Source organism: Phalacrocorax carbo, chromosome 14 (assembly GCF_963921805.1).
Source record: "Phalacrocorax carbo chromosome 14, bPhaCar2.1, whole genome shotgun sequence".
Classification (NCBI taxonomy): Eukaryota; Metazoa; Chordata; class Aves; order Suliformes; family Phalacrocoracidae; genus Phalacrocorax; species Phalacrocorax carbo.
In genome coordinates this window covers 11,362,830-11,387,265 of record NC_087526.1, presented here as the reverse complement: position 1 = coordinate 11,387,265, position 24,436 = coordinate 11,362,830, and the positions used below count along the sequence as shown (strand labels likewise).

The window sequence follows — 24,436 nt, the reverse complement described above, 5'->3', positions numbered from 1 at the left end:
GGGCACCAGTGACCCGGGCACCGACTCCTCTGGGCACCGGGCACCGGCTCCTCTGGGCACCGGCTCCTCTGGGCACCGGGCACCGGCTCCTCTGGGCACTGGCTCCCTGGGCACCGGCTCCTCTGGGCACCTGCTCCTCTGGGCACCGGCTCCTCTGGGCACCGGGCACTGGCTCCCCGGGCACCGGGCACCTGCTCCCTGGGCACCAGCTCCTCTGGGCACCGGGCACCGGCTCCCTGGGCACCGGCTCCCTGGGCACCAGCTCCTCTGGGCACCAGGCACCGGCTCCTCTGGGCACTGGCTCCCTGGGCACCAGCTCCTGCGGGCACCAGCTGCTTGAGGCACCAGCTCCAGCATGCACAAGTACTGGTTCGCACTTGCATGCAGACTGGTTCCTGCGTGCCCCAAGCCCACCGTGCCTGGCAGCACTGGCCAGAGCTGGCAGCCCCAGGCTGCAGGTGAGCCCTGGAAAGGCCGTGCTTCATCCCACGCTTGTGACACCAATAACAGCCCCACTCCCCAAAGCTGCGCCTGGCTGGTGCTCCCAGGCTGGAGGAGTTTCTTGTGCCAGCGCCCTCACCGCCTGCCCTGCCTGAAAGCGGGGACCTTTGGGGTTTGTGGGCTGCCACTGCTCCCGCGGCCCTGCGGTGCATCCCTGTGCGGGCAGCCCTCGCCCCCGCGGCTCCATCCAGCTCTGGGCAGGGAGGTGCTGCTTCACACCCACAGCAGCGAGGAACGTGCCGCGGTGTGTGTTATCTGTGGTATCTGCTTTTTCCAGCCGGTCAGCAGAGCGGATGGTCTGGCCTGCTGTGTCCAGTGCTGTTTTAAGAGAGCAGAAAGGAACAAAATAATCAGGTTCAGCATTTCTGACCATTCCTTTGACATGTTCATCAGGCGCTGCAGGTGTGGGGGGACGCAGGGCCCACCAGTGCTGCGCTGGCGTGGGGAGCAGCGAGCAGAGCCTCCTTCTGCTGATGCCCTGCAGGCAGCCCTGGTCGGCTCGGAGGTGCAAGGAAATTAGCTGTTGTAGGAGACAGAGCCCACAAAGTGAAGACCCTGTTTCTCATTACTGGTTTCCTGAGCATTTACGTAACCCTTATGTTTCACTTTTTAAAATAGATACTTTTCTGAGTTGTATGTTGCAGGAGATAATATCTCCTTCAAGAAATAAACTCTCCGTCTTTTGACTGGGAATAAAACAAACATGGAAAACGAACGAACAAGCAGGCTTACATTCCCCTTTATCCATCCGTCTCCCTTCTCTCTCTGGAGAAGCCATGACGTTTTGGGCTTTAATTGCCACAGAGGAGGTTTGTGCTGGACATGAGAAAACCTTCTAACCGTGAAGACAGTGAAACACTGGAACAGATTGCTTGGGGAGATTGTGGCAGCCCCATCACTGGAGGAGTTTAAAAATAAGATAAGCAGATGTCTGCCAGAAGTGCTCTGGGTAGAGCTGTGCCCTCCTGGAGTAGGAGATGACTTGATGTCCTCCTGAAGCCCTTTTCAGCCCTGCCTTCTGCATTTCCATGGCCAGCACGAGGGACACGGTGCCCTTTCCCACTGTAATTGTGAACTTTTTTTCACCCTGGACACTTGCCACTTCCCTCCTCCTTGCTGAGCCTTCGTGCCAGCACCATTAGTGAAAGTTGTTATTGAAGATAAAATACAGGCTCCAGCATCCATCAGCAGCAGCACAAGCTGTCAGTGGATTCCTGTTTGACATCGTAGCACTTGCAGCCTCCTAAATCACACTGCATAGCCTTCGCTGGAGGAATGAGCTGGTTTATGCCCTCCTTGGTGCTGTTTGCAGCCCTGCTAATGGGGCCTGGCATGCCATCAAACCTCCAGACCCAGAGCAATGTGGGGGCTGCCTGCTAGAGAAGATGCACTTCACCTGCTGCCGTCCAGCTGCTGGTGATTCATTTCTACTGGTCAACAATGACACCCCACCTCGAAGACAGGACACAGTGCTGCCAGTTGCGCTCCTGTTGGTTCTGTTACAGAGGAAGCAGATCTCACGGTGATTGCATCACTGGCTGCCTGTCACATGTCTTTTAGGAGGGGTTCTGGAGCCTACAGTGCCTTGCAGGTCAAATTCTGGTGTCCCCAGGTAATATTTGGAGCATGAAGCCGATGTTGTAGCATGTTGTCCAAAGCCAGCTGCTCTGTGCAGCTGTTGGGCCAACATGCCAGTGCAGGTTCAAGCATCCAAAACCCTCAGAGGGGCTCTCCAGCCACAGGAGGAGATTGGCACAAGCTACTTGCACAGTTTCCTTAGCAGCAGCATCAATCATAAATGGTCATGGGCTACCTAAATCCTCCACATTTTATTTCCAAACATCTGTCTGCAATGACAGCCAGCAGTGCTTGGGCAGAGGTGGTAGAGCATGGCCTCATCAGAGCACTACCTACATAGGGAAGAGGCCTGTGGATGGGATCTCACCCTCCCCAAGGATGGGGCTGTTTGGGGCAGAGGGGGCCATCTCTGCCCCCACAGTATAATCAGCTCTCAGTGCTTCCTCAGCATGGTTTCCGCTAACCCTGTCTTCTTTGGGTCTTCTCCTGACCCCAGAAGAAATCCTCACCTGGCAGTGGCTTGTGCCATGGGTCTTCCCTCGGCACGGCCTTTCCCTGCTACGCTGGGAGTTACAGAGAGTTGGGCAAATCCTTTTTCTGAAAAAGGGGGTGCCATCGGTGGAGCGGATTTGGAAGAGGGTCTCATTCAGCAACAGGCACGATGAAACGGCTGCTGATCGCTCTCCCACAGGGGCTTGGGGCATCACTGATGTCTCCTTTTGGGGTTTGCTTTGACCTCATGCAAGTCACAGGAAATCCTGGAAATTTTGTCCCTGTGGAATAAATGCTGCTCAGCAGGAACGAGGGTAGCAGGATCCATCTCATAACAGGAACCCCCCAGTAACAAATACAAGTGCTGATGAAGCCAGGACGGTGCAGCAGTAACGCGCACAGCCCTGTGCTCTGAATGGGGTCGTAGGCTTCGTAATGAAGATGGTGCTGAAATCAGCCTGCTCTGCCATCTTACTCCTCATGCATTTCTATTTTCTTGCACGCAGCGAGCCCGGGGACATGATTGAGACCAAACTGTGTCAGATCACTGTCGTGCGGGGCAGTTCCTCCTGTGGTGCACTGGGAAGCTCCCTCAGTTCAACCTTTGCCTTTCCCCAAACTTCACTGCACTTGAGAAAGGTCAGGCGGGAGCCGCAGGATCAGGCCAGGCAAGATAATGTACTTTATCATTGATTTCCAGTGAGAAGTTGCATTATGAGATTAAATGTCTCATTTTTTACTGCATGGGGAGACAGAGAGAAAGCAAGAGATCTGAAAATAAAACAGAAGTTGAGGTGATGTGTTTCTGTTGTAAGGTGCCTGTGACCGGGAACGAATGTACCTTGTTTTTCAGTCCTTTGGAGGTGAACTTTGAGAAGCTGCTTCCTTCTGAGGTCAGTAAACAAAGTCAAACCTCATCTGTGTTTAAACTAGTGCCTAATTAATGTGTTTAATTGGCCCACATCTACTAATTCCATGCTGGCAGGGATTTTATTAAAAAGCTTTTCTAGTTTTAATGGATTGAAATAAGCAAAGCTACTTAATCGTCTCAGATGAAAGATGCTAAATAGAGAACAGCAGTGTGGGTCTGTTTGAGTCAGTCCCATAGCCTGACGTACGTGAGGAGAGGTGGGAGCAGCCCACCAGCTTGCTCAAGCTGCTTCAGGCATCGACGCTGCCTCGGTCTGCGCAGGAGGTCTGCTCCTGGTCCCCGAGCAAAGGGGTCAAGGCTAGCAGGACGTGTGCCATGGGCTGCCGGCGCCCCTCCGGCTGCACTGCCCATCTACCCACGGGTGGCAGCCAGGGCTGAGGATGGGGTCTGGCAGGCATCAGCCCCTGCCCTGGGTTTTGGCTACGAGGTACTCCAGCTCTCCAGGGGCTTGGGGACCATCCTGGCGTGCTCTGCTTCTTTCAGTTATTTTAAAAGTCCAAATAGATGTTTTCTTTTGCCTTAGTAAAAGCATCAGCTATTCTGTCTTTATTGCCATTTAATGCCGAGATTATTGCCTCGCAATACCACAGGATATTTTTAAAAGCAATGCATAGCTCATTTCTAAAAAGGATTAGATACCAAGACACGAATAACAACCAGCTGCAGCTGCCCAGAGGAGAGTGGGACTCCAAGCACTGCGTGGCTGCCGCAGGCCAGGCGGCACCGTGAGCCACACACAGGGAGCGATCCCTCCTCTCCGCGTGAGGAGCCCGGCAATGCCCTCTTCTGCTGACACAGAGTCCTTGACCGGATCCAGGCTGAATGTAGCAGCGTTTGCTTCTGCCCTGTGACTCCATAAATCTTCCTGCTAGCCTGAGCTAACTTGTCTCTGTCCCAAAGGCCGTGCTCTGGGTTACTGGAGGCTCGGGAACCTCATGGCTTTCTCTCAGCTCTGGGATTTCCCTGCTGCCTCCCTCCCTGAAGCTTTGTAGCTCGGATGGCTGCAGGCGCTTTGCTCTGTGTTGTAGTCTGGAACTGAGCGAGGGAATTAATGAAGTGTTGAGTATAAACTGGTTGCAAATGCAGATTGCTTCTGCGCGGTCACCATGGATGTGGCTTGCACGTTTCAAACCCCAGGACAGATCCACGTATGACTGTCTTCAACCACCTTGCCTGGTACCAGCCATGTTAAACCTCAGCCATGTCTCCTCCTGATACCCCACAGCCTGTTAGTGAGCCTTCCCCAATTACCCTTCCTACCCAAAACAGGTCCTGCAAGGAGCCACACAGCCCCATCCTCGCCACCCCTGCTCCCCCCGGCAGCCTGATCTGCCAGTGGTTGTACATGAAGCAGACCTGGGCTGGAAATGCTGACAGTGCTCTTGACAGTTTATGGACACAAGCTCTATTTTCAGCCTAATAAGTTTTTTATATGCTTGGAAAGCTGTCAGTTGAACATCAGCCAGGCACAAAGTACCTGCCATAAAGTGCCTGGACTGCAACCAAACGGGAAAGGTGCTGCTCTGCTTCAGCAAGTTCTTGATCTCAGTCACTTTAGTTGGTTCATTTATTTGGTTTGAGGATCTTGGCTTTAATAATAAAATAATAAGGTAAAATAATAATGTCACTGCTTAATAATTTGTGGAAATATTTGCTGAGAGCCTGTGAAATCAGAGCTGGCAACCAGTTTGGATCAGGGCTCAGGGGTGGGAGGCTCTGGGGTGCTGCTGCAGGTGCTGGGGTGGGCTGGCCCCTGCGAGGAACCACTGGACCCAATGAAGAAGGAGAGAGGCTCTGGGAAGGTGTGTGGAGAAGGGTCCCACTCCCTGGGTAGGTTAATTTGGAGATGAGCTGCCACGGCCACGACCGCAGACTCACCATAGAAACACGTCCACGTCAGACTCGTGGCCAAATGGAGAGCAGGGCCTGATCCTGAGCGTGCCTCTGCTCCTGCCGTGGCAGCGTCACGATGCTATAAATTACTTTCCTGCATCATGGTCTGCGGGGTTGCTGGGAAGGTCAAGGCTGGGGAGCCAAAGAGTCTGGGAATGAATTGCAAATATGCAAGGCTCTTTTGGAGGGCACCCTGGTGACAGCTTTGGCCCCGTCCTACAAGGCAACCCCTGCCACGGTGACACTGCACTGTGGGGATGGGGAAGGTCCTGAACTGCTGTGGGGTTTCTGTGGGACACCTCTACGAGAGTGATGGGTGCTGGCATGCTGTGTGGCACATCATAAGCCACGTGGTACCCGGTAAGTGCCGCGGCCCCTGTTGGGAGCCCTGCGGGTGGCTTCAGTGCTAAAGGTGTCTGCTCGTATGGTCAGTTCATTAACCGGGTCCCATGTCACCCTCCTTCTCACGGTGGGACGCAGGGGGCAGCGGGTCCCAATGCAAGGCACCGCAAGCTGTGTGTGCCTGCCTGGGTGTGCTTGAGGGAGGAACGGTGGTGGCTCCCATCCCACTGGAGAGCTGAGCCATGCTCTGGGTGAGATTTGACCACGCCGGCAGCCGGAGCAGTGACCTCGGGGTGTGGGAGCTGCAGCAGCTCTGCTGCCTGGGGGCTTCACTTCCCAGGCAGACAGTTTACAGCAAAGGGCTTCTTTTATGCTAAAAATAACCCTGTAGGAAACAAACTGGCCCCAGCACTTCTATTGGGGAAAATGTATTTATTAGTAAAACTCAAGATGGCCTTTCCTGTTCTGTGTCTGAAGCTCAGGGAACCAGCGCTGGGATGCTGACTGAGCTTCCCAGCCAGGCACTGACTTACTTCAGTGCAGCGTTTGATTCCACCAAGATGCATTTTTATTTCCCTGCTAGCGATGCTCCACAGGCTGGCTCCAGCCACCAGCCTCCACCAGCCAGAAGTGGCTCCAGCTTTGGGGTCACAAGTGGTTTCCCAGCCAAGGGAGCTGTGACTTGCCCTGTGGAAAGGCTCCCAGCTGCACCATGCTGGAGAGCACAGCAGGTTCCCAGTGTGGAATGAATACAACAAAATGAAAATATTTGTTTTCTCTTACAGTGAAAGCGCTGTGTTGGGGCCACATTTCTTCGTCTACCTCAAAATTGGAGATTTTACTAAGTCTTGTTTGTATGCAGAGATTTTCCAGCTGCTTCCCTCCAGACTTTAATCTGGAAGGATTAACTGGGGAGATGAGACACATCCTCTCTGAACTGCAAATGCAAAGATGTTCCTGTGTGTGCCTGGCCCAGCTGTTTGTGCCCTGCTCCAGCCCTGGTCCTTTCTTTCCAGCCACACTCAGGGGCTGTGCGGCGTCCCTGGGGCACAGCAAACAGCAGCACAGGAATCACAGCTGTTCCGGGCATCAGGACGCCAGATCTGCCATGAATTAGTTATAGGGAATCAAATTAACACTAGGCCTTTTTTTGGAGGCAGGCAAACCACCTGAGCCAAATGGGAAAATTAACCAGACGCTTCTCTGGGTTCTGAAATATTTAACTAACTTTTAGGTCCCTTGTTGGAGTGTCTCTTGGGGTGGGAGCTGAGGCGCTGAGCAGTGCCAGGAGATGATGCTCATCTGGGTATCCCCCCAGGGCAACTCCACACACTGCCAGGTGACAGACTCAGGGCATGGCCAGTTTTGGGTTCTGGCTTGGGAACCACACTTTAATTGTCCCTTTTATGTAGGAGGACTGGGAGCTGCGAGCTGTCTTCCAGCCTGAGATTTGCAGGTGCTGATGTGGCTACAAGTCCATCACCCATGCCTGTGCTGTGCCTTTGGGAAAGGATGCTGTCCTGTACTCCCAGGCTGAGTCTGCTACTCGGGTTCATCCATGAACCAGCCCCTGCTCCTCACCCATGTGGCACTCGAAAGGACAACAAACCCTCTTCTTGCTTCCCATGCTGCTGGGTTTGGTCCTCGTGGGTCTGACCAGAGCTACTGGCAGTAAGTCTGGGGATGAGGAATTACTAAATGGAGACCTGGCAAGGAGGGGGAAATGGCACTGACCCACCCAGGGTGGTTCCTCCACCACCAGCTGTGGCCACAAAATCCAGCCATGGAGAGATGGCTCATGCTCATCCCTTTGGACAGGTGGGTTAAACCCCGGACTTCTCCCTAATATTTCAGCTCATGGGGCCCCTCTACTTCATGGTGCACCTTGTGCCATTGGTGTCTCTGTTCTGCAGCTGGCCCTCGGCAAACCTGCCAGCATTCTCCCCCACCTCCCAGCTCAGTGCAGTGGGATGGTGGCTATGGTGATGGGACTGTTGTTCCTGCTTTGCACACAGGAAGGTGCTTTTGGAAGGCTGATGCATCTCCTGTTGGGTGTTGCAGACCCACTGGGGTCTTGGAAAGACCCAGGCACCCAGATGAGCTGCATCCCAAGGGCTTTCTGCATCCTGGGCTCCTCTGGTCTCTCAGCACAGCACTGTGTTGCCGTCTCAGCATTGCACACTCTTTTATAGGGGGATTTTTGCCTCCACAACCAAATAACACTTCATTCAGTGAGAGTGCCTGGCTCTTGGCATCACCACCAGCAAACTTACGTCTGAGCTCTCCCCTGTGCCAGCAGCTTCGCATTACCATGGGACCTTCTCACCCTACATGGCCTCGACTGGAGACAAAGAGGTGCTGCAGTGTGGTCTGGGCTGGTAGGAGCTGACTGGGAGCTGTGGTATGCAGTTCTCCGCCACCTCTGCTGAGCAGCACCTCCACATCAGAGCAAAGGCAACCAGGACAGAGTTAATTTGTCTCCCATCCTTGGACGTCCTCTGTGCAGCATGGAAGCAGCTTCTCCAAGGAGAAGCTGTGGTGCTACTGAGAAGCCTGGGAGCTTTCTGATGCTCCTTAGGGTAAAATTCTTGCCCATGAGCCCAAACAAACAGAAGAATTTCACACTGGCTGGGCTGCACCCTGGCACGAAGGCTCTTCAGGGAGTTGGATCCAACCTGAGCATCTCCTGGTTGGGGCAGAGGGGAGGTGCTGGGTGAAATTCAAACTATAGTCTCCTCCCAGGCTGCTGAGGAGGCAGCACAGGTTGTGGTGCAGAGAGCAGCTCCCGGCGGGTTTCTTGCTGCCCTGCTGTCTGTGTTGATCCCTGCCTTGAGCAATGAGCAGCACTGATGGCAAGGGACACAGAGGGCTTGCCGCTGGGGGATATTTAGACGGATGGTCTGAAAAATGGCACATCTCTATTAAGCCTGGGCTTACCAAGTCCTCCAGGATGAATCCCTGCCTGCAGGGTGCAGCCGCAGTCGCTCTGTAACACACATACAAATGCGTGTTACAGCTGCAAGCTGCGCAGTGCCGCTGCCACTGAGCTGCAAGGCCGTTCTGTAGCTCTCGCTATCCCCAGGTCCCGCGCTACATGGCATCACCTATTTATAACTGCATGCACTGCAGGAATAATATTAGACTGATGGCCTCACACAGTCACGCTAAACATTATTCTATTTATGTGATTTGCTCTTCTTCACAAGCTGTTGGTCTCCCAGATGCCAAAACACTCTGCATAGCATAGACAAAGACTCAGATTTTTCTCTTTTATAAAAATCTTCACCAATGGCGCCCAGTCCCAGATATATTTACCATTTTTTCACAGGTCACCTGGAGTAATTGCGTCTACTATTCCTTCCCCAGTCTGATCAATATCCTTGGTAAATAAGACAAGCTGTCAGGTCTGTTGTCCCTGTAGCCAAAGGTACTTTAGCAATAAAATTGTTTTGCTGAAGAAATAAATGCCTCTCACTGAATCTGAGGATGCTGTGACCTTTCATTAGTGACCTGCGTGACTCATCCCTTCTCGTGTGCGCACTGCAGCTTCCCACCGTGCCGTGAGAGATGCGCCACAAAGTCCCACTGCCTGGTGCCTGCCATAACGGGGACCCAAGACCTGCGGGACCCTCCTGCTCATGCTGCATCTCCTCTGGCCTCACAAGTGGTTTTCACATCTCTGCTTGGGCCTGGGGGCTCTCACATTGTGGAGATGCCCTGTTTGCACAGCAGGGACCCCGTGCACCACCTCAGTCCCGCAGAGATGCCCCCGGCACCCCCAGCCCTTGTCTGAGCAGTAGCTCCCAATCCCCTGGGCTGTGGAAAACTCTGACACAAATGCATAAGTCCATGTTTTCAGCACAGGGCAACCAATCCATGCTTGTTTAGCAAACAGGGCTTCAGTGGCCATACCAAGCCTCCTGAAGTGAGGTGGGCAGCTCAGTCAGAGCCAGGTGTCAGCCAGAGGCCATGTATCACGCACCATGAACTCTATATTCACCGGTGTGGACAAATCCTCCTACTCCAGTGGGCTAACTTCTTGTACCTCTGCAGCCAGCAGCTGCTAAGCAAGGCCAGGCAATCATTTTGCTGAACTCAAGAAGTCTCTGTGGTGCCGGCGGCACCCGCCGCTCACTCCCACTGCCCACCGCTTGCACGTGGGAGCCGCTCGCCCCCTCACTTTGCTGGGTACCTCTGGCAACGCATCATGTTTAATCTCCTTTTTAGAAATCTGTGCAAAGTGAAAGAATTAAAGAGAGTTGAGTCTTATGCATTTAGCTGCTGCTGGTAGCGATATTTTCTTCTTGTCAAGTGTTTTGCATGCCAAGAAAAACAGTTTTGCATTTTAGGGGAAGTGGTTGTGCATCTGTGCATCTGTACATGTGCCTGCTAATTACGCCTGAACAGCTTCCCGGGCCTGTCAGCTCAAAAGTTTTCTTTAACGTAACAAATCTTGACTGTATTTGCAACAAATCCTCAACCAAGAAGGGTTTATTTAATGAAGCAAGAAATGCTGCCAAATTTCCAGGCTTGATCCCAATCCCATTAATATCAGCAGAAGGGTTCCCACCATGTTTGGTTTGTTGGTTGGGTCTAATCTGGGTAAGGGAGTTAAAAATCTGCATTCAGGCCAGATTTGCAGACAAGTTCATTGCTCTGCTTCACCGTGCCAGGGAGTCTGTGGGAAAAACAGACGGTACAGGTGGGATTCCTCTTGCCTGATTTTAGGCATCTTCAAATCCAGCAACAGATAGCCAAGGGAGGGAAAAAGGAGCATTTAGAACATCTTAAGCCAGGAGCCCGAAAGAGGTGAAATTAATTATTTCTTCCTGCAGAGCCATCTCACCCCATGAGGATGTGCAGCTCATGTAAAGAAACCTGACAGCGCTGGAAGGTCTCTGCAGCAGAGGGGAAAGGACCTTGCTCAAAGCCAGCCCCTAAGCAGGTGGGTGCCAGCCCAGGCACTGCCACAGGTCTTCGGCTCAGGTCTTCTCCATGTGCTTGTGCCAGCCAGGAACCGAGGCCAAACCTGGTTCAGGATGCAATCGTGGCACAGCAACCCCGGCAGGCACTGATCCCCCTCCTGCCTGCAGCAAATGTTTGTGCATGGCCCCACCAATGGCTGGCAGAGCTGCTGGGAGAAGGGAAGGGGTAATATGGCAGCTCCCCACCTCCCCTGTCCCCTCATCCACTGCTGAAACACACGCTATGTCCTCGCCTCCCCGTGCCATGAAAGGGCACTAGCACAGAGCAAGAGCTGCCCATGCTGTTGCTCCAGGGACAATCCCACCCCTCTGCTCCCAGGGGATAAAGATCACTGGGGAGGTTTTGAGGAGTCAGCAGTGCCCGCGCGTTTTGAGCAGGTCCCCAGCAGTGGCCATGCACCTGAGTGTCCCGCAGAGAGCAGTGGCTGCTCTTTGTGAGTGAAGGAGCCTCCCTTGACTCTGGGGGCTGGAGGAACAGCGGCTGCTTTGCTGCTCCACCACCAACCGGGAAAGGCAGCTGCGCAGGCTCATGTGCCAGCGCTTGGCCCTTAATTACACATAGGCTAATAAAGGGAAGGAGGTAGTTTCTTCAGTTCACCATGGGAAGTGGCATTGTCTGAGAATCAAGGGGGCTGCAAAGCATGAGATACCAAAAAACCCCCTTGTATCTCAGGGGCGTCAGCGGAACACACAGATCCTTAATGGCTTTTGCTGATTTGACAGATGCAGGGCACAGGAAAATGAGTAGATTTATGGTTGCAACTGTCCCTGGGGCTTGGAGATGTTTCTCAGGATACAGATCTTTAAATCATCATTAACAATGACATGAGGGGGCACTGGAGAAGACAGAACTGGGCACAGCGATGCAGGGGGTGAGAGCAGAGTTTGCTGGTGCTTTCTACACAGCTCTTCCTCCCTGGGGATGCAGTGGTGCTTTATTTCAATCAGTCAAGCACAAAGTGGGTGCAGTGACAGGGTGTGCAGCTCCTATGGGCTGTGGGGAGCTGAAGCTGGCTCTGTCAGGAGCTGTGGCATCTTGGATGGGATCCATGCGGGAAGATGGAAGAGCTGGGTAGCTTTCAGAGGCGTGGGTATTTTTTCAGGACAGGAGGAGAGGAGTTCAGAGCTCAGGAGAAGCCCAGATCTGGGGAGTGTGTGCAAGGAGCAGAGGCTGGATCCAACCCTAATGTCCCAGAGATCTTCCCTACTGCAGAGACAGAAGAACATCTAGTTTGGAAATTTAAGCTTTGTCTTTGGGTTTCCTCTGGATGAGAGGGGAGCTGAAAGTTTCAGGGCTTTGCTGGACCCCTGCCAGGTGCTGAGCAGATGCCAGGGACCTACCTTAGTGCATGCCTGGCCCAGCACCGCTCTCCGCTGGCTGCCTGCAGTGTCGCCACGCAGGCAGGCAGGCAGGCAGGCAGTGCTCCCGCAGCTCCCCATCTGCAGAGCCCTAGGAAACTCGTCACTGCTCCCTGCAGCAGGCGGGCCCCTGTTCCAGCCCGCAGGCCAGCTGGCTCCCGTGGTCCTATAAAGCTTCAAAAGAAGCCAGATGACTCACGACTGAAAGCATTAGGTGTTTATTTGCACTTTAGATGTATTAACTCCATCTGAAAGCCAGTCGTGGCTCCCTCCATGCAGAAGCAAAGGTGGGTCTGTGCAAGGAAGAGCTGACTGTGGTAAATATCAGGCTTTGGTCCAAAGAGCGCAGCGTCTCTGGGTCAGCACTTTCTCAGAACAGACTGATTTTAACTCGCAATCCACTTCCTTTCAGCCGAGCTGCAATATCTGCTGTTGCAAATCACATTGCTCCTTTCACAAGGACCAAAATGTTCAAGCAGCCCGTGGTGGGGAAAACCAAGACCAAAAACCAAAATGCCCCTTGGGAGCCTCTGCTCCCTCCGAAGCAGATATCCCCACAGCCCCCTCCAGCGATGACACACGGACTGCCCTCGCCACCAAATCTTGCCTTCACAAGCCTTCAGGCCAGAGTTACCTCTTTTTCTTTTTTTATGTCTAATTTTTAATAGACCTGTCTAATCCCCTTGCAAGGCTGGACGCAAGAGTAAGATGTAGTCACCCACCTGAAGATTTCAACACTCTCCTGGGATTTGCCTGCTGAAAGCAGCAGTTCAGGCTACTGCAGTCATTCACTTCGCAAAAAAAAAAAACCAACAAAAAACCAAACCCAAATCCACCCAACAGCCTCCAGAAACTTTAAAATGCCAATTTGTTGTTGTCTGCTATATGTTCCTCCAGAAGAGAGTGAGTAATGCTAAAATTCTTTTTTTCTTCTGTGAAGGAGGCGGGCAGTAGAGGATAACACAGATCCTGAAGCAGCTCAGTCACCCAGGAACAACTAACCCAGGAACTGGCACAGCTTAGTCATATATTTAAACCCTGATATTTTTATTACTATTTCCATTTCCAAAGCAGTTCCACCCTGCAAAAATTCACCCACTCAGCTGTCCTGTGACACAGGGAGTTAATTACCGGTACCCTCTCCTTGGGTGAATCGGGGAATCCTGTTTCAAACAACAGGTCCAGTGGGGGAGAGGGGATGCAGCTGGGGGTTAAGGCATTGTTCATTCCCATCTCCTGTTCACTGAGGAGCTCGATGAGCAGCCAGGGATCCAGGGGTTTGTTAACCAGCTCTGAGCACTGCACTGGACACTGGATGGAAAAATACTTAAGGACTGGAGTAAATGCAACATTTATATCATTCCATCTCCAGGCGTACTGTAGGGAAAACGATTGGGTTGAGTAGCTTTGCTCTAAAACCTGGTCGCAGTTTGCTCTCCGACACCGGCAATCCTGTTTGTCCCTTGTGTGAGACTGGAACCAGTGATGCTGCAGTCACCATCTCTCTGCAAAACAGGCACCAAGGTTGGGGGGATGCTGCTCCCAGAAGGGCCAAGTGCAACCTTAGGTGGTCCATCCTTTGGAGGGTGCCTCAGAGCTCATCAGAAGCCTCCTCCTCCTCACAAAGAATGATGCTTTTCTTCTTCTCCTCATCCACCTGGCAAGAGGTATTCGTCCTGAAAGAGGACCCCAGGGACTGGCTGACTCCTTGGCAGATGGTCCTCATACGTGACATGCAGTCTTCACTGGTCATCACGTAGAGCAGGGGGTTGAGGGCGCTGTTGAAGCTGGCCAGGCCCCGGGTCACCTGGTAGGAAATGTAGATGCTCTTTAAAGCCTGTGTGCAGGACCCTTGGAGCTGCCAGCCTCGAGACAACAAGTTGAGGTTTCTTAAGACGTGGTAGGGGAGGAAGCAGATGGAGAAAAGGACCATCACAAGAATCACCAGTCTGATGCTTCTTCTCCTGAGTTTGACATCCACAGTATCGTTCCTGCAGAGCACCACCACCACATGGCAGTAGCATCCAATGATGATGAGGAATGGGATGATGAACCCAGTCACAGTGACAGCTGCAGTGTATGGCAAGTAAATGCCCAGGCTCTCGTGCCTTGTCGTGTCATGGCACTGCGTCCCCGTGTTGTCCATCTTGCTGAAGGCGAAATCAGGCGCTACCTGCGCAATGACCCACATCCAGACCATTGCGCTGAGCCGTGCAGAAAAGGTTGCTCCCTGGCACCTGCCCCGTGCCATCAGCGGGTGCACGATGCCCAGGTAGCGGTGGATGCTGATGCAGGTGAGGAAGCCGATGCTGGCGTAGAGGTTGAGGTGGAAGAGGCCCCGGGTGATGCGGCACCAGCCCTGCCCGAAGAGCCACACTCTGCCCTGCAGGTAGTAGCTGACGAGGAAGGGCAGTGTGCTGACGTACAGCAGGTCGGCCAGGCCCAGGTTGCCCACCAGCAGACCGAGGGGATTGTGGGCACCCCACCGGGACCTGGTGCAGAGGTGCCACAGCCCCAGCCCGTTCCCCACCAGCCCCAGGGGGATCACCACCAGGTAGACGGCAGGCAAGAAGTGCTGGGCGAAGGTGGCGTCCACAGGGCACAGGGCTCCGCTGCCGTTGCCGGGCCGCGGGGTGAGAGCCTCGGTGGCCATCGGGCACTGTGGCAGCCCTGCCCACGGTGGGGTGGCTGCTCCCGGGGCGGTGCTGGTCGCAGCAGCGCTCGGAGGTGCCGGTGCCCGGCGAAGCGGTGCCCGTTGGCCGTGGCAGGGTGGGGGCGGCACCGGCAGCACCGTGCCCAGAGCCAGCCCCGCAGCGTGGTATTCCCCGGCGCGGCTGCGGCTGCGCTCACCTTCCCGCTCTTGCGGAGTCTGGGTGTGACAAAGGCTGTCCCAGCGGAGAGCCTCAGTGTCTGGCGGCTTCAGCCGCTCCCTCGGTGCCTGCCGCCAGCCCACTCGAGATGTTTTGAGCCTTACGCCAAGGACACGTGGGCCCCTGGCTATTTTGGATACCATGCGTGCCTGGAGGGAGCAGGAGGAAGGGAGCAGGGAGGCGGGACAGGGGCTCTGCCGCAGAGCGGGTAGGAGATGTCTGATGATGGGGGCCAAAGCTTTCAGCCTGTTTCTTTTCTGTCCCGCTCGGGGTGAGGAGAAGCCCCCCATTACTGCTCCAGACCAGGGGCTGGAAGCTTGCACCAGCCGGTGCAGCAGGCAGCGCCAGCAGGCACAAGCGTGCCAGGCTGCCTGCTCCCAGCATAGGCAGCAGCAAGCCCCGCTCCCTGCCGAACAGCTGCCCTTCCCTACAGCACACAGCAGCAACCTGCTCCCGCTGCCTACTTCCGTATCCCTCCCCAAACACAAAAATCCTCATTCCCCTCCTCCTTTGAGCGGTTATGACCCACGCAGGGAGGAAAAGTGCAAGACAGGCTGTGACCTTCCTCTCCTGCCTTCCCTGTCGCAGGGGTTGTCATGCAGAAGACATCCAGGTTCTGTGAGGTTGGGGCAAGAGCTAAAACCAGTGACCCCAAAGAGGTCCCCCAAGGAGGGCCAGCCCCCATTTGCATTGCTGTGCAGCTGCTGCTGCGTACACAGGACAGAAATAACTTTGTCACCAGGCACAGGAGAAAGCAGGCAATCAGAAGGGTGAAGTTTTACCCTGGCAAGCCATAAGGAAACAACCTTGGCAAAACAATCTCAGGTGAAAGTCTGAGCAGGGCAGGGAGGAGCAGGGCAGGGCGTGTGGAGCACTGTGCCCGGCTGTGGCCCTGTGCCCTTAATGTCCCTGGACCTGTTGGAGGCACACATGCAGCTGCACAGCTCCTCTCTCATGGTGCCTCAAGTGTGTTTAAGGTCTTTACTTGACCCATGATTTTGCTCGCAATAGAGGTGCTACTGCCCAGCCCTGCCTGAGTACCCTGTATTAGGATGCTCCCCCCGTTCCCAGCTCCAGCACATGGCAGCGATGCTGCTGCCAGCACATCCAGGGCAGTGTGAGAGCACAGGCCTGGGGTGGCTCCTGCGGGTAGCAAACACTTAACCTGAGTGATGGGCTTTCATGCAACCAATTCAAGGCTCTTCACCAACAGCAAGAAGGGCCTTGATCTATTTTTTTTTTTTTAACTGAGCACTGCACTCTTGGCTGAGGGAGGTATGTGACAAAAATCATCAGTCATGAGAATGGCTTGGAAAAAAAATTCTGATGCATGTTGTTTACTCATGCAGCCGTGCACAGTTTCTCCTTCAGCGGCTGTGTGTGCTTGCGCTGAAATGAGCTGTGATCGGTTGCTCACTGCTGGTTCAGGAACGTGGTTGTCAAATCGCACGCCTTTTATTTGTGTCAGTGTGGCAGTATGCCTTGAGAACAGGGGTTAGTTGTCTTGGTTTGTTGGTTGTTTTTTTTTTTTATCTTTACAGGTGACCATAATCATCTGTGGATGGCAGAGATTTACTGCCCCACAAGAGCAGGCAAAGCCCAGGACCCACTGTGTCAGAGGCTGCAATAAACATGATCCTCAAATAACCACGTGTTTCCAGGGTAGCAGGGCTTTAGAAGGAACAGCAAATATTGTGAGACTGGCAGTCAAATTGCAAGAGCTGATTTCCCTGTATTCTTAGGGGAAAATAATTCTGATTTATTTGGATTCATTAACTCATTATTTAGATGTTTTCTGCTTAGTGTATCAGGGAGAAATGACATTTTGCAGAAAAAAAAAAAGAAAATTATAGCAGAGGTGCGTTGAGTCATTTCTGTTGGAGAGGAGAATTGCATATTGCTGCTTAAAAAGTGACCTTTTGATTTTTACCATCACCCAGAGGTGGCTGGGCAGGATTTGCAGGGGGGTGAGAACCCTGGCAGCACTCCCTGCTGGCAGAGCGCCTGGTCCTGGTGGCCATGTCCCAACGTACTAAAACAAGAACTGGCGTAAAAACCAGGATTTTCAGTACACACAACATGCCATATCCATGTCAGTTGGGGAACATTGTGGTTTTAAATTCTACATGAACCTTGTGTCACCGCTTTTTTGGCATGGCCATCACAGAGGTAAAAAAAACAGCAAAAGCTGCAGACTGGGCCACTTTCATTCTGTGATTTGCTGCCTGCCAGAGGTTCACTGCGTCCTCTGTATCAAACTGAATTAATGATTTGTATTCAGGCAGAGCACCAGATGATCACAGTAAATAATTCTCTTTGTAAGCAATGTTTTACTGCATGAACAGTGAGATTTATTTTTTTTCTATTTTTCCCCGAAGAGGTGACTAAAAAGCATCCTTGACTTAAATTTTCACCACTTGCAGGGGCCAGGAGAGCAGGTGAATGGCTGCCTTGGCCCTGCTGCCTTTCCTGCTGCTCGTGGGGAGGCTTTCCTCTGGGAAGGAGAGGGGACCTCCCTCTGCCATTCAGCCTTTGGCCCCTGCACCCCTAAATCTGCCCCGGTATTGCGCTGGCCTGGGTTGGGAGGACAGTCAGCTGGTGACGATGGTGGCACGATGCTGGGGACATCCTGGCTCCAGGGAGTGGAGGAGGGGTGGAGCTGGCAGGAGGAGGGATGAGTTACAGGGGAAGAAGCTGGGCTTTCGTTTTTGGGGGGCTGAGAAGAGGCATGGCCTGCTCTGTGCCTGGGGCTGCAGGCCCAGCAGTAACACAGCCAGTGCCATGCTGTGCTCTCCCGCACATCCCGGCAGCGAATGGAGACCCTGGCACTGCTATAGCCAGGGTCAGTCCCATCGGCAGGGCAGGTGGAGCTCATGGCTGGGTAAAAGCAAAGGGGCAGAATTTAATTCAGGTTATAATACACTGTAATAATGTTCTCAGTGCTTTGATTAACTTTTTTTTTTTCTTTTTTATTTTCTTATTCTAAGCAGCCTGAATTGAGGTGCCTCCAAGCTGCCCTGTCTTGGGTCAGGCCTTTCCTGCAGCAGCCAAGCTGGCCATGAGCAGCAGGGCTCCCGAGGGCTCACCGGAGCCAGGCCCACCCCACACAGAGAGGCCCAGACAAGCTCCTTACCTAGATGAGCACATCTTTATTTTCAGTTCCATGAAGACACACCTACACTGTCCATATCTCACCTGAACACATCACCTAAACCGCTATTCCTTTCCGGTTGCCCTTCTCACCCCACCGCGGGATGTACATCCCCTCTGCATGCTTGTGCGAGGCCGTTAGAGGGCATTTGGGTTTCATTTTTCAATCACCCAGAAGGATTATTGCTGTGAGAATGTAAAGGCAGAACTGCCGGGCAGCTCTCCTGTGCTGACTCTTGCATAGCTGGAACAGCTCTAGCCCGTCAGGAGACGGCCCCGACTTATCTTTGCAATTTGTTTTCTCTTTTTCCTGCTTTTCTTTTGGCTTCAGCTCATGGGGTATGTGCTTGGATGGCAGGCGGTATGTCTGGTGCTGCAGAGCAGTGTCTCCTGCATCTGAGCTCCTCGCTCACTGAAGCCCTGCCAAACCGCCAGCGCTTTGGAGAGGAGGAGGCCAGGCAGAGCAGGAAGGTTCATGTTTATTCTGGAGGGATGTGGGGAGGGTGAATTAGAGCTGCCATCAGGAGGACGGCTCTGCCCATGCCCAGGAAAGCGGCTGCTGGATCATGGGGTGGATATCGTGGGATGGCTGACCTCGTGCACAGTTGAGCTGAGCATCTCGGCGCAGCAGTGACTTGTGGTGCACGGCCCAATGTACCTGTTCCTTCTCCGGGGGGACAGGGTGTGAGGGGTCCCACTGGGGATTTGGGCGTCCCAATGCTGGAGATGGTCTCTCTTGCAGCCACTGCAGAGCAAAGCTGCACGCGTGGTGTGGTGGAGGTGCAGCATCACCTCTCCAAAAGCCCCACCAATCCGGGAAAGGACCAATTCCCAGTTTCTTGGGTGGATTCATGCTTGTGGCAGGGTTTCCCCATTTCCCATTACATTCAGCCTAAGAAACTCAGGGATGCTGCCCAGTAACCCTTCCTGGGACAGTGGGGTGCACAGAAGGGAGAGGAGCTGCATGACATGGGGATCTTATTCTCTATTTCCACCTTCCTTTGCAGCCAAAGTCCATCAGTTCTTCCTCAGTTTCCCAAGGGACGTGTCCTCCGTCTCCATCAAAACCACAGTGCCGTGGGCTTGTGCCAGACATTTTGCCGGGACGAGGCTTTGGCTCCGGGATGTGACCAGGGTGGGCATGGCTACAAACGACCTCCTCTTCCCCTCTGGAAAGGCAGAGCGGAGAGCAGGGTGGTGGCATGTCCCTCACACCTAGGGAGCAGGGGCACGTGGCAGTGCAGGTGCACTGGGCCCCAGTGCAGACACAGTGCAAAACTGCCTTGCTCACATGCAGCTGGCACTTCCCAGGGCCAGGCTAATTAAAGGGGTGGCAAAGCCCTGCCACTCAGGCATACCCAGGGAGCCAGGCAGGAGCTGCGGATGCATCTCCAGCCATAGGGGCATGTCGAGCCCACCCGTGTGGCTCAGGGTTGTGTGGGATCCACAGTGCTTTTGGATTCAGACATCCAGAGACCTCAAAATTCAGGTCCGCACCTGCCATCAGATAGCTGTTCTCCAAGCATAGTTCCAGGAGATGGTTCATCTGTCCCTAAGACATCCTCAGCTCATGGCTGAGGGGGGTGATGGGGTCCCCACAGGTAATCGGGTGTCCCATGGCTCGTGTTGGCTGGCGTTTCCCTGTCTTGGTCAAACCTATTGCCCAGAGACACCAGCTTCACTGAGGCCCTCACTTACCGCCGGGAATGCTGCTGGCAGAGCCGGGCAGGGTCTGGCCATGCAGAGCCGCCTCTGAGTCTCCAGCCTGCAGTAGCGGTTCTGGTTGGAGACGCGGGTAGAAAAGCCCACGCCGCAGGTGGCCGAGCAGGCGCTCCACTCCGTGCCCCAATCCTGGCAGGGGTATGGCAGCAGCGGTGATGCTGCCCCAGGGGCTAGATGAAAAGAGATGAGGGGAAAAGAGTGGTTGGAGCCAGGTGCCATGCAGCATGCCCGCTGGGTGCTGCAGGCATAGCGCTGCATGGTGGGGAAATGAGGTGTCTCCTGTTTGATAGTCATTGTCTGAGATGAAGGGACCATCCCTAGAGACCTGCGTGGGCGTCTTCTTATTGGGATGTCTTGCATCCTACCTGTCCCAGCATCCTGGAGGAGGTTCCGGTCCTGGGCCTCGCAGATCCACTCTGGGCAGCACTTCCCTGGGACCTCCACGCGCCGTGGATAGGGGCAGTCTGGGGTGGGCAGCCGGACGTCCTCCTGGCACAGTGGGATGCAGGTGAAGCCTCCATCTAGGCAGCGGCACTGGAGTTTGCAGCTAGGCTGGAAAACCTCCCCATCTCGATAGACTCGGCCGTTCACCTCACAGCCCTCCTCACTGTCTTCAACTGCAAACAACAGCCAGGGAACCCGTTAGGGACAATGTGACAGAGAGGTGTGGATGGCAGAGGGGACTGCCAGGGGGAACGGTGGGGCTGGCACAAAGGAACTGAAATGGGGGGCCACAGAAGTGACTGAGGGGTGTGTGGGGTAGACCTGAGTTTGCAGCAGCATGTGCATCACCCAACCTCCTCCTCTTCCCTATGTCCTCCCCTCATCTCTCTGTATTTCCAAAGCAGCAGCTCACCAATTGGTGAGAAACCTACTGCTCTTTGGCTCTGACCCTGCCTTTCAGGATTCTGAGGCTAGAAAAGGTTTCTCTGAAATTTCTCTGTAGGACCCTCAGGCTCCAGCCCTAGCAGGGTGACTGCAGCATCCTTAGGACCCCTGTGTCCATCCCCACTCAAACCACTTTGAAACCCCAGTTGGCAAACAGCATGAGAGCTGGCTGGAGCTGCAGCACAGCCCTGCAGCCAAGCTGTGTGCATCAGCCTCGGTTAAGCTGCTTTTGGAGCTTTAACTGCTTCCCTGAAAGTGTTGTGGGATGCCTGGAGCTGTCTGGGCCCCTGGCCGGAGCTGGGGTGTGTGCTGGGCTGGGGACACAGGGGTACGCCTGGGGGAGCGGGCACCCCTCTGCTCACAGTTGCAGGTGGCTCCTGTCCCCGCGGGTGCTGCACTGTAGTCACAGACGAGGCCCTGGCTCCGGTCACAGACATGGAGGAAGTCACAGGGCTCTCCCAGGCGCCGGGCGCAGATCTTACAGCACCCGCAGCCATCCAGGACCAGGGGGGACCCGCGGGGGCAGCGGGGTGGCACCCAGGGGCAGTAGCATGGTCTCCGGCACAGCTGGGCACACACCTGTGGAGGCAAAGCCATTGCTGATTCAGTACAAGTTGTTTTTTGGCTAATGGCTGCTATTTCACTGGGACAGCCAGGTAATCCTCTCTCAGTCATGGGGGCAGATTCTTGGTGGAGGGTGGCTCTGAAAATCCATGGGAATATGGCAAAGCAGCCTGGAAAGCTATTGTCCTCTACAGGCACATTGTGGTGGGCACCCATGGAAACCAGGGAGCATCAGGGATGCTCAGCCTTCTGCAGGATGAGAACTTAAACACACCACTGCTCTGTATACAAAGGAGGAGGATGGGGCTGCAAACACAAACATCCCAGGTAGTGGTGGTCATTTCACAGGGCTGGCAGCCCCAGAGGCAGCTGCATGCTGCCCCAAGCAGCCTGGTGGGAAGGAGGGGAAAGCAGCCTGCCCCCATGCCCGCTGCTGGGGCAGTGGGATGTGCCCGGCTGGAGATGCGGCTTCACAGGGGCTGAATGCACACCGTGAAGGCGCAGCACCTCACTTCGGACAGTCTTAACAGCTCTCATTCACGCCAAGAAACAGGGCATTGCATTGGCAGTGGGGGAACTGAAGCCAAAGGAACCTCATTGCTTTCCTTCCTGGTCTGGCTGCCTTCTCTGCCCGTCCCTGGCTTGCAGCATCCTCTGCCTGGCCTGGCCCGCTGGATGAGGAGCCCTGAAATAGGCACGTTTTTGAGGACTGGGGGCTGCATTTCCCCTTCCAGCTAGACTGAGCAATTACTTCAGCAGGACTGTGCACTGCAGTCATTTGCCAGGGCTGTGCCTGCAGGAGTTCACCTGAGCAGGTAGGTGTTTATATCCACGGCTCATTCTGCTTGCACAATTACCCTGGCACAAACAGCTTTTGCAGGCAGCGCTCGTGCTCCCGTCATGTCGCATCTGACAGGGCTGTTGCATATAGGGCCAGGAGCTAAGTGAGTTGGCTCTGTAGTTTGGAAGTGAATTCTTTGCCAGCACTGCCTTAACAGTGTGTGCACATTTGTGAGCCCCACGCGGCAGCTCTGAGCCACTCTCCGGCAGCCCTGCCGCTCTGCTTAGTGCAGGCAGCAGTTCAGCAAATATGCAACCAAAAAATTCAGTCCTGTGCTGGTCCAGAGACTGGTGTCTCTGCTGACACTGCCAAAAGATTGATGGGTTCAGCTGGACTTGTAGATTTTAGATACCATTTTTCTTTCTCTTTTAGTTTCTCCCAGTAGCATCAGGTCTGACGTGACCGGTTAGACAGAGAAAGTGGGTACTGGTGTGCTATCTGTTCCCCATTTGCAGCAGTTCAGGTGTTTTTTTTATGAGCCCGTAGAAGTATCAGTGCCAGGAGATAAAATAAATTCAAAATGGCCTGGGAAATCTGGGTCTTGTTCCAGTTTTACCAATGAGCAGCATTATTTCTGTGACAGAAATCAGAGACACGCTCATGGCAGGGACCAAAGGACTGGCTGTGGTGGCCATATTTGGGTTGGAGGCACGAGGGCCCTTAGTGATTCTCCAGGCACTCATGAGCTCCTGGGGCAGGAGTGATTTCTCTGTCACAGCTTACCCAGGCAGCCAAGGGCATTTTCATCTTTCAGGAGTTGCTATTTCAAATCAATGTTGTAGAAAGATTAGCCAAGCCAACGCCATTAATCCATTTCCCCTTGCTCCTTGTAATTAACTTGTCTTTAGGTGACAATGTGACTCCTATCAGACATCTTAACTGTCTGGGAAAGGAGTCAAATAGGCACAACGCTGCCATGATGTCCCTGCTTGCAGAAGGTCTGCCTTGGGATTCAAGCAGCAATTAGAAGAACTTGGAACTGACATACCCCAAACTTTTCAACTTTCCTGTTCTCTGCACAAGCATATTTTCACACAGAGTCCAAAAAAAAAAAATCACTACAACAATCCAAATCCTGTCAGAGGCATTGGCTTTGCATGAGCATCCCAGGGAGAGGGGGAGAGCTGAGTAATGCCGAGGCTGGTGCTTGCTTCTTGGCCCCCTGCCTTGGGAGCCTGGGCAGGAACCAAAGAGTCTGCAGGAGTTGCTACCGCCGAGCTGCTGCTCGCTCGCTCGCAGGGACGCATACCACAGCCCTGGGTGCGGGAGAGTTACAGGGATGGGGCAAGCAAACAGAGCGCATTGCTGTCATTCCTGCCTGCTCCATGGACTTGCACAACAGATGCATTTGGCCCATGGACGTTAAGACCCTGCTGCTTAAGTGCAAATGTCTCTCCCAAGCATAGCTCTGCCCCTGTGGGACTGCATTAGTACAGCCTGCCTGCCGGCCGGTGTTAAACACCAGGCTTGCTGTAGCACCCCAGTCCTCCCTGCACCTCACTTTGCAAGAGCTGGGTGCTTCCCCGACCAAGGCTAAAGCCGCCCCAGGGCCCCATCTCCCTTACCTTGGAGAGGATGCAGAGGAGGGAGAGGAAGAGGAGCTGCTTCTCCAGCTGGAGCCTCATGCTGCTCTCCCCTCCACCACTTCAGCACATCACCCCCCAGGCAGTTTGGAGGCAGTGGTGTGTTCGCAGGTTTTAAAGCCCCGAATAGGTCCCGCTGGTGTTTATACTCTCCCGGCTCTGATGTCACTCACAGGCTCCAATATAAACATGAGTAGGTTTGGACAAGCCTCAGCATTTTCTTTTTTTTTTTTCTTTTTTTTTTTCCAGCCCACATTCCAGCTGCCATTTCCACTCCCCTAAAGGTGAGAACGTGCTGTCCGCTGAGACAGCAAGCGAAAGGAAGGGACACTCTTCCTGGGAAGCACTGGAGAGGGGCTGGGGAGCCAGGCTGGTGGGGCAAACTGGCTCCTTGCAGCGAGCCATGACTGGGAGGGAGGGAAGGTCCATGCCTCTTCCTACTGATCAAGGTCTGCCCAGACAGAGCCAGCATCTTTCTCCTGGGTTTTGAAGGGTCTGGTGGGGCTGTCCCTGCTGCCATCCTGGGACATTGCCACGACCAGGCAGGAACCGGACATCCACTGCTATATTTTATGCTGAGTGTGGTGCACGGCAGGCTGTGGGAGGGGATGAGTTGCCCACACTGTACAGAGCCCTGAAACCAAGGACAGGATCCTGTCCCTCCATCGCTGGGGACAGTGTATAACTTGCTTTTGATTGCCAGCAACTCAGGCTGCAGCAGTTTCAGGCAAGCTCTC

The 24,436-nt window shown here is 54.1% G+C and overlaps 2 protein-coding genes across 2 annotated transcripts; both read right to left on the bottom strand.

Moving 5' to 3' along the window:
- Positions 1 to 6,164: 6,164 nt before the first annotated feature.
- On the bottom strand, positions 6,165 to 15,012 carry LOC104042934 (P2Y purinoceptor 1). The gene has a single exon (XM_064465716.1). The coding sequence runs from the start codon at positions 14,732 to 14,734 to the stop codon at positions 13,673 to 13,675; it is 1,062 nt and encodes a 353-aa protein (XP_064321786.1). The 5' UTR covers positions 14,735 to 15,012; the 3' UTR covers positions 6,165 to 13,672.
- A 3,550-nt stretch (positions 15,013 to 18,562) lies between these two features.
- CCN5 (cellular communication network factor 5) lies at positions 18,563 to 24,168 on the bottom strand. The gene is made up of 5 exons (XM_064465715.1): positions 23,682 to 24,168; positions 21,074 to 21,290; positions 20,189 to 20,440; positions 19,800 to 19,993; positions 18,563 to 19,270 (listed from the first exon to the last, which is right to left on the bottom strand). Exons 1-5 carry the CDS (start codon positions 23,739 to 23,741, stop codon positions 19,247 to 19,249), a joined length of 747 nt encoding a protein of 248 aa, XP_064321785.1. The 5' UTR covers positions 23,742 to 24,168; the 3' UTR covers positions 18,563 to 19,246.
- Positions 24,169 to 24,436: the final 268 nt, after the last annotated feature.